This window comes from Anolis sagrei, chromosome 2, assembly GCF_037176765.1.
Source record: "Anolis sagrei isolate rAnoSag1 chromosome 2, rAnoSag1.mat, whole genome shotgun sequence".
Taxonomy (NCBI): domain Eukaryota; kingdom Metazoa; phylum Chordata; class Lepidosauria; order Squamata; family Dactyloidae; genus Anolis; species Anolis sagrei.
The window spans coordinates 236,416,197-236,433,464 of NC_090022.1; the positions used below are offsets into that span (position 1 = coordinate 236,416,197).

Genomic DNA, 17,268 nt, shown 5'->3' on the forward strand with positions numbered 1-17,268 from the left:
AACAATAAACATTTTAAAAAACAATGTGAAAATCTCATTTAAATCAACATACAAGCATTTTAAAAGTATACAAAGTAAAATATAAACAAAGAACACATTCTACTATAAAGCTTCCCCTTCCCGAGAGTGATTACATATTAAAAACCTGCTTGAACAAAAACACCTTTCCCTGTCAGTGAAAGCAAAGGAGGATGGGGAAAAGCCTTGTCTTTCATGGAAGGGCATTTCACAAGGTGGAAATAGCCAGTGAGAAGACCTTCTCTCATGTCCACAATAAGCAAGTCTGTGGTGGTAGCAGGACTAAAGTTCTCACAGGTTCACATTGGGTGATATGGTCTTTTCTCATGTTGTATGGGGCTTCACAGGTTGCAACTACCACTTTGAATTGTGCCCAACAACAAACCAATACCCAGTGAAACTGTTTTAGCAAGGGAGTCATTCATTTTTAGAAGGCAAATGGTGTTTGTTTAAAGCAAAGGTTTTGCTCAACAATCCACAGAGCCAGCAGAGCATTTCCATTTTCTCATCAGATTTCCAATGATTCTCATCTGCATCTAGTTTCAATCTCCTACCCTGCACAACATGCTGGTAGGAAGGAAAACTTCAGGGGCAGTTTTTAAGCAAGTGCAAAGATGTACTATGGGAAGCAAAGGTGGGGAAAGTCCAAGCAATCAAGCACAACTTCTCTCAGTGTTCTATAAATACCAGCCAGTGCCATGTAACATTTTGCCATTTCATAAATATGATCCATGTTAAAACAGCAAAGGAATTTGCCATTTTCCTGCCACAAATGAATGGCAATTCCTACTTCCTGGACTAGAAGCCAAACTGCATCAGAATCAATTCACTTACATAGAACTGATACTACATGCTCTAATGGTGCTGTTACATTTATGCATTTTCTGACTCTTCAGGCTTGTAAGAGAGGAATATTAGACAACCTCAACACATTTATGCTTCATTCCTCCAGCTAAATCCAAAAGCAATAAAGGTATGCAGGAAACCATCAAAGTACCTGTCAGAAAAAGGGGGAAAGAATCAGAGCCATCAAATTAAATCCATTCCTCTTTCAAAGGCAGTGTCCAAAATCTTACTGTTACTCCTTACTGATGTAGATCCACTGAATCACCTGGATGTGCTTGCATGATGAGACATCATTCAACATTTGATTCAACAGATCTATTCCATATGGAACTAACCAACAGAGTAACAATAAATGCCTTGCCTCAAGCAGACTAGAGTTCTTTCTCCCACCCTGGACATTCCAGAGATATATAAACCTCACTTGCATAGTTTCCAACAGACCTCACAACCTCTGAAGATGCCTGACTTAGATGTGGGTGAAACGTCAGTAGAGAATGCTTCTGAAACATGGCCATACAGCTTGGAAAACACACCGCAACCCAGTTATTCCAGTCGTGAAAGCCTTCGACAACATAACAATAAATGTTTCCATATTTTCCCAAAGAAAATACCGCACTGAAAGCAATGGAATTTATCTCAGAAAGAATCTATTTAAAGAAGTAGTTAAATGTTATTTAAAATAATGTCATAAGATTGAATTAATTTTACAGAAACCTCTTTCATCTTCCTGAACACTGCTTTAACTTCAAAAGTTATAGCATAAAACATTTAGTATCAAATCCACTATTTTTAAGGTTTGGTGAAGTTTTAATTGGTATATGAAAATCAAACACAAGTTAAAGCCCTTGGTGAACACATTTGTATTCCTGCACTTTCATCATTAAATGTATTTATTGGAAGAATTGTGTTTTGTATAAAGAAAGATATGCATAAGGCAATTTCATATAATGAATTAGAGTCAATCGGCACATCCATCTCATCACATACAATTTTATATTCATTTATTCAGAAGCAAGTCACGCTGAGTTTCACGAGGCTTACTCTCAAATATGTGGATAAAACTGTAACCCAAAATTTACTTTTATCTTCAAGTAACTTTTCTTGTCATCCAACTGAAACTGACCCGCTTTGTATACAATACTGTAGAGCAGGGGTTCTCAACTTGGGGGTCGTTAGGCCATTTTGGGGGGGGGGGTCGCGAAGCTGCCTTGGTTGGCCCCACCCCCTCCAAAATGGCTGCCATGTGGGTAGCCTTTCAGCCCAGCCCATGCGCCTTTCCAAATTTGAAGGGGCACGTGGGCCAGGCAGAGGGCTGTCCACAAGGCCTCGCCATGCGGGCAGCCTTTCCGCCCGGCCCATGCACCTTTCCAAACTCAGAGGGGCGCGTGGGCCAGGCGGAGGGCTGGCCGAAAGGCCTCACCATGCGGGCGGCCTTTCTGCCCGGCCCATGCGTCTTTCCGAACTCGGAGGGGTGCGTGGGCCAGGTGGAGGGCTGTCCGCATCATCCATCGTCCATACTCCCTGAGCATATTGTTTTTGTAATCAATCACTATGCTTTAATTATGTTCAATTTCTAACAATGAAAATACATCCTGCATATCACATGTTTCCATTATGATTCATAAGAGTAGCAAAATTACCATTATGAAATAGCAACGCAAATATGGTTGGGGGTCACCACAACATGAGGAACTTTATTTAGGGGTCACGGCATTAGAAAGGTTGAGAACCACTGCTGTAGAGTATCCAACATAAACGAGCTGGCAGAATGTTGGAAAAGTGAAAGTGTTGGATAATAAGGAGGGATTAAGGAAAAGCCTATTAAACATCAAATTACATTGATTTTACAAATTAGGCACCGAAACATCATGTTTTACAACAAATTGACAGAAAAAGCAGTTCAATACACAGTAATGTTATGTAATAATTACTGTATTTACAAATTTAGCTGCAAAACAGACAAGGGTTCTTTCTTTCTCCTACTCTGGACAGTATTCCACAGGTAAATATACACTCCAGTTCCCTCACCTGTGGATCTGGGCGTGAAGCAAACCGTGTTGGATAATACAAAATGCTGGCTAAGCAAAGGTTGGATAAGTGAGACTCTACTGTATTCGGTTTGTTAGCAGTATACTCCCATTACTAAGTACACAGTAACAGTATTTTTAAAAAAACCAATGTACAAAATTTTCAAAATAGTATCCTGAGCAATATTTTTTTATATATTTTATTTTTCACTAAAACATACATTACCAGGAAAAACATAGAATCATACAATATGTAAAAAAAAACATATAATATAATACAAATAGCCACAATATCACAATAGTCACAAGAAACACATAATCTTTTGCAACAAAACAGACATCTAGCCACATTCAGCCAGGCTCAGGAGAACATCATAACGCAGAAAGAGATGGCTCTTTGACAACCATTTTCAATGATACCCCGAATGAATAAAAGCCATAACAACAGAACAACAAGCAACTTTTCTGTATTAAAAAAGGCTTGGGGAGAGAGAAACTGTTGTCATTAGCAACAACATGCACCAGATTAAGTTCTAAGAGAGTTCAAGGGAGAAATAACGTATTTAAAGTCATTCAAAATTTCTGTTTCTAATACAATTCTATATTGGTTGAAAGAAACACAAAAGTTACCTGTAGACATGCAATGGGCAAGACAAGGATGGACTGCCACCCTTAGGTTGCAAAGTGGAGTGATGTAATAAACCCATCTGTAGCATCCTCAAAAACACCTGAATTTCCACCAATCCCAAAATAACAAAGACTAAAAAGACTGCAGTTCTGTCAAACAAAATCAGACAGCCTTCAGATTGATTGCATATTTCTTAGCGCAGCCTCTGGCACCTGTTGGCTCCTCCTTGCCTTGTGCTCCTTCTATATCATTTAAATGCAGTAATAATTCTGGTCTCCCATCTGCCAATAAATATCAGGTGCTCCAAGTTATATTTCAGAGGAATTAACTGGCAAAACCACTACACAGTATTCACTGTCTAAGAAAGCACTATGACGTTTATGAGGTAACCACAGGCAACTTGAAGGCACTGACATACACACACACACACACACACACAAAATAACTCTGCACTGGACTTGTATCCTAACATTTCATTGACTTGAAGAGAGCGTGCACCCAGAGAACAAAAACTAATAACCTCTGAAATCTCTGGATCGTCCAAACAAGGTGCTATCTATGTTTGCTGACATTTACAGACATTTGAGGGAGGTAATGCACTTCTCCAGCAAGACCAAGGAAGAAGTTCAATGGGTGTTACCCCAGATGGGTGGGTAAAGACTTCGAGCCATGCATAGATGTGCATAACATTGTGCTATTAGAAGGCACACTCACACTTTTTGCTTTTAAAATTTGTGCAATTCCTCAAAATATCTTGGGATCAGCCAATTCCTTTTGCCCTGCAGTTGGGAGGCATTTCCAGATACTGACAGGACTTATAACAACCCCAACAAAGAGAATATGATACACTTTAGAAGACAGAGACACGCTAGCAATTCCATCTCCAGTGCTAAAAGCAAAATTTAGAACTTTTAAAACACATCTAAGAGTGAAGTAAACATTTATGACTCATTAATCCTACTATGAAGTAATATACCAATGTTCCCTGCTACTCTGAGAGGGAAAACATTGATTATGTTGATGAGTGAGTAACTCCTCAAGCTCATCCGCTTTCATGCAGTGGCCACAGAGATATTGGCATCAGGATTTCACTGATAAATCAGCTAGCATGCCAGATCAACTTTGGGGGAAAGGATAATCCCAGTATTAGAAAACTAATTATATTAAAGCGATGCTTTATGTTTACTACACTTTAAAAAATTGATCTGCTTTATTTTACAAAAAATCCCATTTTGAGTCTATTCATGATATCAGTACTGCAGTTGTCTTACATATTACATTACTCAATGTGGCTTACCACCTGCACTTTCAATGTCCCTACTTCTCTACTCTGACAGACACAACATATGAATCTCACCACCTTCTTCATCTGCTTCATATTTCCCCTTATGAAGTTCTTCCTTACTAAAGCTCTTGAAACAAAATGTCAGTAGTCTTCAACAGGCCCCCAAATTGTTTTTATTGTAACTGATGTTAACAAGCCTAGTACACAATTGTATCCATCTACTGCAAACCATTCAAATTTCAATGAAATTTGGAGAAGAAACAAAAGGAATCCAATTTATCCAGTCTCCTACTGAAGTTGCCCCTTAGTACAGTCAGTTACTATTTTGTGTGCGCATGTACCTTCACGTTGTCTGTCAATGTATGGCGACCCCGTGGATTTTATAGGATTTTCTTAGGCTAGGAATATTCGTGGGGTATTTGGTCATTTGGTCATTAAAAGCTACATACAGCAGCTTTATATTCATTGTCAGTCTCCCATCCAAGTACTAACCAGGGTGGACTTTGCTTGGTTTCCAAGAACTACGGAGATCAGGTGCATTTAGGATAGCTAAATAAATCCCTTATCAGGTTACAGTCTTCCGTGTCTTCTTTTGGGACAGGCTTTCACATTTTTTATCACTACTACAAAGCAGCTGACCTTGATGATTTGTCCTGAGCCCAAAGGAGATCTTGAAATAGAATGAAATGGTCCAAATCCAAAATAATACAAATGAACAATGGCTGGCCTACATTACATGTTTCTATGAAACAAGAAATGTGGGAGGGGGTGATTGGATTGTTCATGTCAAACAGTCAAACTTGGTATTTTTTCTCAAGATGAGTGGAAGAAAAGGTACAAATCTAAGAAGGGAGGAAGAGTGAGTGACACAGACACCAGAAACCAACCAGTTTTGACCTTTCCTCTTCCTAGAAGTAAGTAGACTACGAAGTGATTTAGCTGACATAACTTTCCAAGAAACTTGCACCAGCGAGCAAGAATCAAAATGGGTGAGATTCTGAGATATCTAACTGAAACTAACACAGCATGCTCACCTCTTTAACTCTAAATTGGGGTTTAGAGTACATGACCTCAAAATACAAACAAGAGGAGGCTGAAACACCCAATTCTAGCTGACAATCTAACATATAGATGATGGCATCTCAGCCTTCACCCCAGTCCACCTGGAAGGAAAAAAATGTAAAAGCTCTGAAGGGGAGATTTTCCCAGCAACTATGCCCATGGGCTTGGTTCTTTTGGTACCCATTACTTGGCCATCATTACAGATCCCAAGAGTGAGAACTGGACTTCATTTGCTTTTCACCCTCTTCAATCAACATTTTAGAAGCCCCCAATGATGCAATGGGTTAAACCCTTGTGCCAGCAAGACTGCTGACCAATAGGTCGGTAGCTCGAATCCAGGGAGAGCGGGTTGAGCTCCCTCTGGCAACACCAGCTCCCCATGCGTGGACATGAGAAGCACCCCACAAAGACGGTAAAAACATCAAACATCCAGGAATCCCCTGGACAACATCCTTGCAGATGGCCAATTCTTTCACACCAGAAGTGACTTACATTCACTCCTGACACACACAAAAACTCATCATTTTAAAAGCATTTTTTAATTCAAATGAATAAATATAAAAGAGAACATAATATAAAAGTTATGGTAATGCAAAACTGTGACATTTGTGTAATACTTGATGCTAAAACTACACAACTCTCTTACTAGCTACAACAAACTACAAATCTACACAAAGGACACAAACACACAAACAAAACACACACCTACATAGACATACACACCAACTACCCTAAAAGAGAGCCAAGGAAACTATTCTATGAACCTCACCCTCGCTGTTCAATGGTTTATATCTTGTATTCTGTGATCCCCAGACTCTGGCCCTCCAAGTCTTTTGGGACTTCTGCTTCCAGAATCTCTGGTGATTGGCCAAAGTGCCCGATGTTTCTGGGAGTCAAAGTCCAAAATACCTGGAGGACAAATGTTTGGGAATCACTGTTGATTCCCAAACACTTCCTCTGGGCTACATTTAAGAAGCAAGGAACCACACACTTTTCAGGGCCCATCTGCACTGATCATAATTTCATGCAATTTTAAAACACTATTATAGGCAGCAATTTTGCAGTGCAGAAGTCCTGGAAACAGTTTGAGGCCTGGATGTGGATTCCACAAACCACTGAGCACTGATGTGCATTATTCATGAAAGTTTGTTGCCAGGACGCCGCAGGATTCAAACTGCATTAAAAAGTCAGAATTGAAAAAGTCATCCAGAATTTGGGAGTTTTGCGTCCAGAATCTCTGACCATTGTCCAAAGCAGCCAATGATTTACCTACTTTGCCGAACTAATACAGTCTGACACTACTCAAACTAGCATGGCTCCTTTCCTTCCCTTCATTCCTTCTTTCTTCCCTTCACTTCTTTCCTTCCCTCTTTTTTCCCTTCATTCCTTCTTTCTTCCCTTCACTTCCTTCCTTCTTTTCTTCACTTCCTTCCTTCTTTTCTTCACTTCCTTCCTTCCTTCACTTCGTTCCCTCTTTACTTCCCTTCATTCCTTCCTTCTTTCCCTCCCTCTTTCCTTCCCTTCATACATTCCTTCCTTCATTCCCTTCCCTTCCCTCCTTCCTTCCTTCTTTTCCTACAGGCTGTTAGGAATTGTGGGAGCTGGAAGTCCAAAGCACCTGGAGGGCCAAAGTTTGGCCAGGCCTGCGCTAAGCGAGGAAGTGCTGCGGGGGGGGGGGGGGGGAGTGAAGGGGAAGCCTGCCGGTGGGTGTACCTTTGATGTAGACGTCGTCGTCTGCGCGCATGAACCACTGGTAGGTGTCGAGGTAGCGGTCGTGCATGTACTTGAGCATCATGAAGGACTTCTTTTGGGGCGGGTAGGCGTCGTCCACGCCAGGCAGGGCCACCACGGGCAGGGGCGCCTCCCCGGGCGGCACGGGCGGCGAGGCCGAGCCCTGGCTGGAGAAGAACTCCACGCGGCCCGGGATGGAGCGCGCCCACGTCCTCCGCGCCGCCAGCGCCCGCCCGGACAGGTACTTCTGGGCCGTCATGACCCCCACGTAGAGGAAGGGACGGGCCGGGTCGGCGCAGGCGCCCGCCGGGGAGCCGAAGTCGCCGCTCCCGTTGTGGCTGCTGCTGCTGCTGCTGCCGTGGCGACCCTCTTCCTCCCCTCCTCCGCCTTCGCCCTCCTCGCGCCTCTCTCCTGGGCTGTCCTCGGCCAAAGGAGGCGGCGGAGGGGGAGGCTGTGGGCTCTGCGAGGGCTGCCCGCTTCTCTCCCACAGCACGCTCCTCGTCCCCTCCGCCGGGTCTTCCTCGGGCGGCAGCATCTGCCTGGGCTGGCCGTCGTCAAAGGCGCAAGGGCTGTGCCCGCCGTCGCTGCTGCTCCTGCCGCTGCTCCGGCTGCTGCTTCTCCGGCTGCTGAGGGGAGAGGAGCCCGCCCCGCCGCGCCTCTTCCTCTCGCTCAGCTCGGCCACTTTGGGAGCAATGAGCCAGGAGGCCACGGTGAAGCCCAGCACCAGACCCAGGGCCACGCTCAGCCACGGGTGGCGGGACCGCGACGCCATGCTGGGTGGGTGGCTGAAGGGAAGGAGGGAGGGAGGGAAAGGGGCGGCCCTCCCCTCGCAGCTGCCCGTCCCGCCGCCTCCTTCTCCCTCTCTCGGGCTCTTCTCCTTCTCCTTCTTCTTCTCCTTCTTCTTCCTCCGCCTCCTCCTCCTCCTCCTCCTTTCCCTCGTCACGCTTCCAGACCCGAAGGAGACCGCCTCTCCGAGTCCGCGAGGCGTGGTCGGCGCGCGCTGCAGCAGCAGCAGGAGCAGCAGCTGCAAGAAAGGAATGCAAGCGGGCTGTTGCTCCGAGTGAAACTTCTCCCTCGCCTCCCTCCGGGAAAAGGCAGAGAGAGAGAAAGAGTGTCCGCTTGGCCGAGGGCGACACCTCCAGCCGGCCGCCTGCTTGCTTGCTTGCTTGCCTGCCCCGAGTGGTCCCTCCCCACTCCTCCCACCGCTTCCGAGATGGAGGAGGAGGAGGCAGAGGAGGAGGAGGAGGAGGAGGAGGAGAGACAAGCGACGCTGCGAAGAAAGGCGGCCTTCTCTGGGAGTGCCTTGGGAGGATGGGGCTCCTCTCGGAGGGGAAAGGAAGCGAGGCGCCCTCCAGTAGGCTCTGCCTCGCCCCCGCCCCCACGCGACGCCCTCTCACGCCCAGGTTGGAAAAGTGCGCGTGGCGGCAGGCAGAGGGAAGGAAGGCACACACGCGGGGGGGGGGGGGGGCACACACACACACACACACACCGCCTGAGGAGGCGCTCTCGGGGGCCCTTCCGTGGGAGTTGCTCGCCTGGCCGCTCACTGCGAACTGCACTCACACGGTCAGTGGCAATGGGGCCTCGGAAGAGGGTGGCAGCGCACAGGGCTGGAGGGAGCTCCTCCCCACAGAGGCCTCTCTCCCTCTCCCTCTCTCTCTCTGGAAGGAAGGAAAAGAAAGAGAAAGAAAGGGGGGAAAAGAAGAAGGGAGGGAAGAGGGAAGTAAGGAAAGAAAAAAGGAAGGAAAAAAGGAAGGGAGGAACAAAAGTAAGGAAAGAAAGAAGGAAAAGAGGAAGGAAGGGAAGGAAGGAAAGGAGGGGAAGAGAAGAAGGGAAAGAGTAAAAGAGGAAAGAAATGAAGGAAGGAAAGAAAGAAGGAAGAAAGGGAAGGCTGAAGGAGAAAAAGAAGGGAGGGATGAAAACAAGGAGGGGAAAATGGAAGGAATGGGAGGAAAGAAGGAAGGGAAGGAGGAAGGAAAGAAGAAAGGAAAAGACGGGAAGGAAGAAACAAAAGGAAAGCAGGGAGGGAAAGAAAGAGGAAATGAAGGAAGGAAAGGAGGGGAAGAAAGAAAGAAAGGAGGGAAGGAAAGAAGGAAGGAAAGGAGGGGAAGGGAAGGAAGAAGGAAAATAAGGAAAGAAGGGAGGGAAAAAAGAAGAAAAGATGGAAGGGAGGGATGAAAACAAGGAAGGGAATAAGGAAGGAAGGAGAGGGAAAAAGGGGAAGGAAGGGGAGAACAAAGGATGAAAAGGAAGGGAGGGAAGAAAGGAAGGAGTGAAAAGGAAGTAAAGAAGGAAGAACAAAGGAAAGAAGGGAAGAAACATGGAAGGGAACAAGGAAGGAACTCCCTCAGAGACTGTGGCCATTGGCTCCCTGCTCCTTTTCCTCTCACTTTGCTTGAGTTTTCATGCAAATCTCTCTCTTTTTTGTGTGATTCTTTTCTCAGAGACCCCTCTGCCAAGTTTGGGCTTGTCATCAAACATGAAGTTTTAAGACTTGAGATAGTGACTTTTCTCTCTGCTATATAATAGGAGAATACAGTATTTCAGATACTGGGTTGCTGTGAGTGTTCCAGGCTGTATGGCCATGTTCCAGAAGCATTCTCTCCAGATGTTTCACCCACATCTATGTCAGGCATCATGTTTGTGTGCTGCATTTGGTGGTCCCTATGCAAAAAGTATCTGCAAACCCCCACTTCCTCCAAGACAAATTGAACCACCTAAACTGGGCTCTACAGGCCAATGGGTACCCCACTACAGACATCAAAAGAGCTGCAAGAGCAAGAACAAGCCATGAGAGTAAAGACAAAGGTCTACCCAGGGGAAAAGTGTTCTTGCCATACATCAAGAGAACCACTGACCACACAGGGAAGCTGATGAAGAAAAACAACTTACAAACTATCTACAGACCCATGAAGAAAATCCAACAAATGCTACATTCAGCAAAGGACAAGAGGAATCCTCTTACCTCTGCTGGAGTCTACTGTGTACCATGCAGCTGTGGACAAGTCTACATAGGGCATTGCAGCATTGCCCAAACGCAGCATTGCCCAAACACGAATCAAGGAACATGAAAGGCACTGCAGACTACTTCAACCAGAGAAGTCAGCCATAGCAGAACACCTTATGAATCAACCTGGACACAGCATATTATTTGAGAACACAGAAATGCTGGACCACTCTCACAACCACCATGTCAGGCTACACAGAGAAGCCACTGAAATCCACAAGCATGTGGACAATTTCAACAGAAAGGAGGAAAGCATGAAAATGAACAAAACCTGACTACCAGTTTAAAAACTCTAATATCAGGACAGTAAAGAAAGAACAACACTCAAAAACAGGGGAATTCCAGACAAGAATCAATCAGGGCCAACTAATCACCTCCCAACAAAGGATTCCCCCAAGCAGGAAGCAACCAAATCTTGAAGCTGCAAGGCTATTCAGTGCTAATCAAGGTGATCAATTGAAGCATTCAAACTTGCCTCCAACAGACAAGAGTTCTTTCTCCCACCAAGGACATTCCCTAGATGAATAGACCCCACTTGCCTAGTTTCCAACAGACCTCACAACCTCTGAGGATGCCTGCCATAGATGTGAGCAAAACGTCAGGAGAGAAAGCCTCTGCAACATGACCATACAGCCTGGAAAACTCACAAGAACCCTGCATCAATTCTTCCCTGTATAGAAACAGGATAGGAATTGGGGAAAAGAAAGCAATTAGAAGTAGCACAGGAAAAGTACAATACTGTCCCCATCAGGATGATGAGATACTTAGTATCCCCCTTCATCTCAGTTATTCAGAAGCAGGAAAGCAGTGATGCCATGATAGAGAAGGAAGGGAAATTGAAGAATAACTATCATGTTTGGCCTTCTGGTTATAATGGACCATTTGTGGGGCACATGAATAGGAACCAAACCACAGCCTTTTGACCATCAGGGCTTCTGCTGAGCAAGTCTGAATTTTTGTTTAGTCAGGTCACCGAGGTGCTAAGAAAAGTAAAGAGATCCCTTGTTTGCGCCTATGGGAGGATAATCCTCAGGGTTCACTTGGGAAAAGGGAACGACTGTTAAACCAGTTTAATACTTTCATGCTGAACTGATATGCCCTCTGTGCAGCACTTCGAAAGTTTTCAGAACCACCATAATAACATACTGCAGCCACCCATAACTGAGCAGCATTAAGAAGGTGCTCTCTGTTTGTGGATCTCTTCGCTGTGTGCAGGCAGTCTTCTTTGAAGTAGCTTTCCAACTTCTGCCTCTGAGGGCAGCTAGCTCATGCTGAAGTCTTCATTTGAGCCAAGGGTCAGCCTCAGAACATGTTTTATCAAAGCCAAGGGTCACTTCTAGAACACATGATGTATCACAACAGAGGGTTTCTGAAGATACGTATGTCATATTTTCCTCCAGTTTGGAGTAACCGCAGACAGTTACTCCAGTTTGGAGTAACCGCAGACATGCCATGGCAATTTGGGGAAGTAACTTTTAGGGGAGAAGTGATGCCTGCACAAGAAGATTGAGGATTTCAGGTTCTCCTTGTAGAGATCAGCAACTAGGTAGAACTGCAAAGCATAAAAAGAGAGAACATGCATACATGCAGCCCTTGCTAAAAATGTTTCATGGGTACAGCACATGCATTTGTACACTGCAGGGAGCCACTGGGCTTGAATCCTGCAGGATGTTTATCCATGAACAACAAAAATGCATGTTTGTTATGGTATTTACGTGCCAATTTCCTAAAGGTACATAGTGGCACCTCGACTTAGAGTGCATCTACATTGTAGAAACGGTGGAGTTTGACACTACATTAATTGCTGTGGCTCAATGCTATGGAATAATGGGAGTTGTAGTTTGATGAAGCACTAGCACTCTTTGGCAGAGAAGGCTAACAACCAACTCCCATGGTTCTATAGAATAGGCACGGGCAAACTTTGGCCCTACAAGAATTGTGGAAGTTGAAATCCAAAAACACCTGGAGGGCCTGTTCTATAGCATCCAGCTATAGTGATGTCAAACTGCATTAATTCCACAGCCTAGAAGGAGAAAATATTTTTTTCCTAGTGGTGAGAGTAAATAGTCTTGCAGTAGCATCTTTGAAATGAGAGAAGGACTTTGTACATCTATGAATTTTCAAAGGACTGAATAGGGAAAGTTATAACCTTTGGGAAACTAGGTGCTCACCATCTGGAAACAGAAGTAGGGATTAGTGCTGAACAAGAACAGACCAGTGATTGAGGTGTGATCAACATACAACCACTACATACTTTAGTTCTGCGATAGCATATAGATCACTTAATTCATGATGTTGTTGCCCATAAAAGTTCATTAATCTAATCAAACTATCAAAGAGATTGATGGGTAAAATAATGACCTAAAGACTCTTTATCAGCAATACTGTAGACGTTGCCAAAAACACCGATCAACAATTATGCAGACATTATATGATCAAAGTTATATAGCAGACAGATGCATAACCTACATATGATTTTGGGTATTGCATCTCTGTAGAATGTACTAGGGTTATCCAGAAGATAAGGTTACAAGGCACATAGCTCTCGCAGGGATTTTTTGCGAGGGAAGTTGATATCACTGCTGTGTAGTGGGAAGCCAGCAGAAGCAAACGAGCAGTGTCAGTCATCAGTTGCTCATTGACTGGCGTTGTGAAGGTTAGAGATGAGCGTCCTCATTCTGTTTCCCTCCAAGTTTGCACTGTAATACACTACCTAAATGCTAAGGGCATGAATGCTGCTGCGATTCATCATGATATCATTTCCATTTATGGAGAGGACATAATGTCAAAACAGCATGTGACAAAATGGGTATGGAATATATTGTGAGGCCATGAAGAAACTTTGCAGACCCATCAAAAACAAATATTGTGGGATGCTGACAGCAGGAGTCTGTCTCCTTCATGACAATGTGTGTCCACACACCGCTCATGCAACACAAGAGTTGTTGACTTCATTTGGTTGGGATGTTTTAAGCCACCCCTCTCATACACCCTATCTTACACCCAGTGATTATCATCTGTTCACTAAATTGAAGGAACACTTTGGTGGAAAACACTTTTCCAATGACAATGAGGTGAAAATCAAAGTGACGAACTGGCTGAAAAAGGCAGAGGGAAATTTCTATGACACAGGCGTCAAAAACTCATCCCACAGATGACAAAATGTATTGAACTGAATGGTGATTATGTGGAAAAATAATGTAATACCTATGCTACATTCCATGTAAGTTTTATTAAAATATATTCATTTTTTATATTTTTTAAAATCTTGTGACCTTACTTTTCGGATAACCCTCCTATATTCTTTTTTCATGCAGTTTAAAGTTCTACCACAATTGCAATCTGAGCATTTACAAATAAGCTCCAACAGACCAAAATATAGAGTTTGAACCAAGGGAAGGAGAATTTACTTTGTCCATAATCTCTTCCCCCATTTCTTTCTCCCCGACACATATTAATCCAGTCGCCAAGGATGAAGCTTCTGATTAGCGGTCAACGGGCAGAAATGACATGGTGGATTTAACGCTCAACTGATTCCAAGTACCACTAATGCATTGGCCTCTATCACAACCAATATTCCCCAATTCCTGTAGAACATGAGCATTTCTTGTTTGCAGATTAGATGGCAAATTTGGAAGATAGCTCAGCCTTTAGGGAGTGTGAACCTGAACTGAACCCAGAACAGCTGTATCAGACTACACTTTGCAAATGCAATGGCAGCAGGAAACAACATATTTTTTTTCCGATGCTGCCAGTGCATAGTCTTAAATCTTTTTTTAAAAAAAGAATTCCACAATCTGTTGGCTTTGGCACAGACAGAATGCCTTCTGTTCTCTGCTCATCCGCCCTCCCACTTCATCCACCTTAGAATCTTCATACATTTGTTCAAATGTAGTAGGGAAAATGCCACTGTAGTCATATCCATGGTCAAGATTATATTCCATGGGTCAACATAATTATAGCCACAAACCCCTACTTTCTGAATAACCAGGTAATATAGTGCTGGAGAAATTGGTCATGTAAAATCCTGTCTTATGTTTAGAAAGAAACCAAATAGAGTCTAGCTTTCTTCCTGGCATACTAGAGTTCTATGTGTGGGTTCAAAACTAAAAATAGCTATATTAATCCATGAGAACAAAACATAACTACTCTGAGCAGTGGATACGCTTTTGAGTTATTGACAACTCTTCAATATGACAGATGGTTAAAAAAATGGAAGCATGAAGAAAAAGGATAGATTTTTAAAGCTCTGAAGTCTCATGGCTTTAAACTTATTTCCAAACCAGGGCAATATAGTAGATGTTTAGGTAGCACATGGCACCTAGCAGAGTGCATATTCCTGGTTTCCTCGCATGGTGCTCTGAGTGTGTGTTTTAAAAAGGAAACATTGAAATACACATATACATCACAGTGACAGAAATGCTATGCCCTGAGATGGCTGTAACTTCATTGTTTGTTTGTTTGTTGAGTAAACACCCAGATACGCAGATATCAAGATGTAATTCATCCAATGGTATGATTTTTGAGAAAAGATCCCAGGGAGCCCCAAACCCCAGGAGATGCCAATCTATTGCAAGGCATCTAAAACAAATTCCTGTTTGATACAGGTTACTAAAACATATTCAAAAGATGGTTCTCAAGCTCTGCCTGAAACCCTCAATAAGAAAGAGTAACTGTTCTGTCCCACAGAAGGAGACACTTCTTGGGAGGAGAGCAATGTCCAATCTCGATAAAATAATGAGGAGTAGAGACATCTCACTGGCAACGAAGATCCGCATTGTTAAAGCAATGGTATTCCCCATAGTCACCTATGGATGTGAGAGCTGGACCACAGGGAAGGCTGAGCGAAGGAAGATAGATGCTTTTGAACTGTGGTGCTGGAGGAAAGTTCTGAGAGTGCCTTGGACTGCCAGAAGATCCAACCAGACCATACTTCAGGAAATAAAGCCCGACTGCTCATTGGAGGGAAGGATAGTAGAGGCAAAGATGAAGTACTTTGGCCATATCATGAGAAGAAAGGAAAGCTTAGAGAAGACAATTATGCTGGGAAAATGGAAGGAAAAAGGAAGAAGGGCAGACAAAGGGCAAGATGGATGGATGGTATCCTTGAAGTGACTGGCTTGACCTTGAAGGAGCTGGGGGAGGTGACGGCTGACAGGGAGCTCTGGCATGGGCTGGTCCATGAGGTCATAAAGAGTCGGAAATGACTGAATGAATGAACAACAACAACAACAACAACAACAAACTGTTCTTATCAAGAAGTTTATCCAAATTTCAGCCCAAATCTACTGCCTGGTAGCTGATGTCCATTAGAAGGACAGCAGAGATTAAGTCTTTTGCCTTTTCTATATAACAGTATTTCAGGGATTGTTTTCGGCTTTCTTGAACAGCAGTTTCTCTATCTACACTGTAGAATTAATGAAGCTTGACTCTACTTTGACTTCCACGGTTCAATGCTATGGAATCATGGGAGATGTAATTTGGTGGGGTGCTAGCTCTTTTTGGCGTAGAAGGCCAACTCCAGCTCCAGTGACTCCATAGCATTGAACTAAGGCAGTTTAGTGTCAAATTGCACTAATTCTACAATATAGATTAATTCACATTGATAGACTTACCCAGTCAAATACTATTAGAATCCCAAGTTTGCCATCCAACCCTTTCTCCTAAGAAATAAGTGGGAAATAGCACCATTTATTTTTGCCTGTTATATGCTGCAGGCCCTGTAGCACAACAACATACCAGGAAATAGGACAAGAGGAGAGACAATATACTGTGTGGTTTTAATTGGAGGCAACATTTCTATCAAGAGACCATTCAAGGCTATACTTGTGTGGATATTATGTGTCCAAGTGCCCCTGCCAGTTGCATTTGACTAATTCTGATTCTGAAGCTTAGAAAGAAGACCAACTAAAATAGCTACTACTACACCTGAGCTCACTGAATGTTGGTCATTATAAGCAAAAATATGAAATATATGAATATTTTGATTTGTTCAGTACTAAATCTACTCAGAGTTCCTTTATGTCTATTAGGACTCAGCCAAATCCTACTTGCATGCTTCTGCAGTAAATGACCAGCATATATTGCTCCCGAGTGGCACAATGGGTAAAATCCTTGTGCCAGCAGGACTGAAGATCAACAGGTTAGAGGTTTGAATCTGGGGCAAGCACAGATGAGCTTCCTCAGTCAGCTCCAGCTCCCCATTTGAGGGCAGGAGAGAAGCCTCCCACAAGGATGGTAAAACATCCAGACATCCCCTGGGCAACGTTCTTGCAGATGGCCAATTCTCTCACACCTGAAGCCACTTGCAGTTTCTCAAGTCACTCCTGATACAAAAAAAATTGACAACAAATACCACATTGTTTTTAACCATGTTTGTGGTGTTAGTTAATATAGCCATCATATTTGAAAACTTTTGAAAATTTTCGGAAACTCTAGCTGGTTCAAATTACAGCAGCCAGATTGGTTACAGGAGCACCTAGGAATGAGCATATCACACCTGTCCTAAAATCACGCCACTGACTGTCAATTAGTTTCTGGGCAAAGTACAAGGTGTTGGTTTTGACGTTTAAAGCCCTACATGGTTTGGATCCAGGTTACAATCTATCCCACATACTTTGGTCTTCTGGGGGCAGGCCCGTAGCCAGGATTTCGATTCGGGGGT

At 43.7% G+C, this 17,268-nt stretch overlaps 1 protein-coding gene across 1 annotated transcript in view; it reads right to left on the minus strand.

The window, feature by feature from the left end:
• CHSY3 (chondroitin sulfate synthase 3) overlaps nt 1-9,053 on the minus strand; it is a 105,034-nt gene extending 95,981 nt beyond the window's left edge. Inside the window, exon 1 of the mRNA XM_060762011.2 lies at nt 7,580-9,053. Coding sequence (XP_060617994.2) covers nt 7,580-8,369 — 790 coding nt within the window. The 5' untranslated portion in view covers nt 8,370-9,053. The remainder of the gene's footprint in view (nt 1-7,579) is intronic.
• Nucleotides 9,054-17,268: the final 8,215 nt, after the last annotated feature.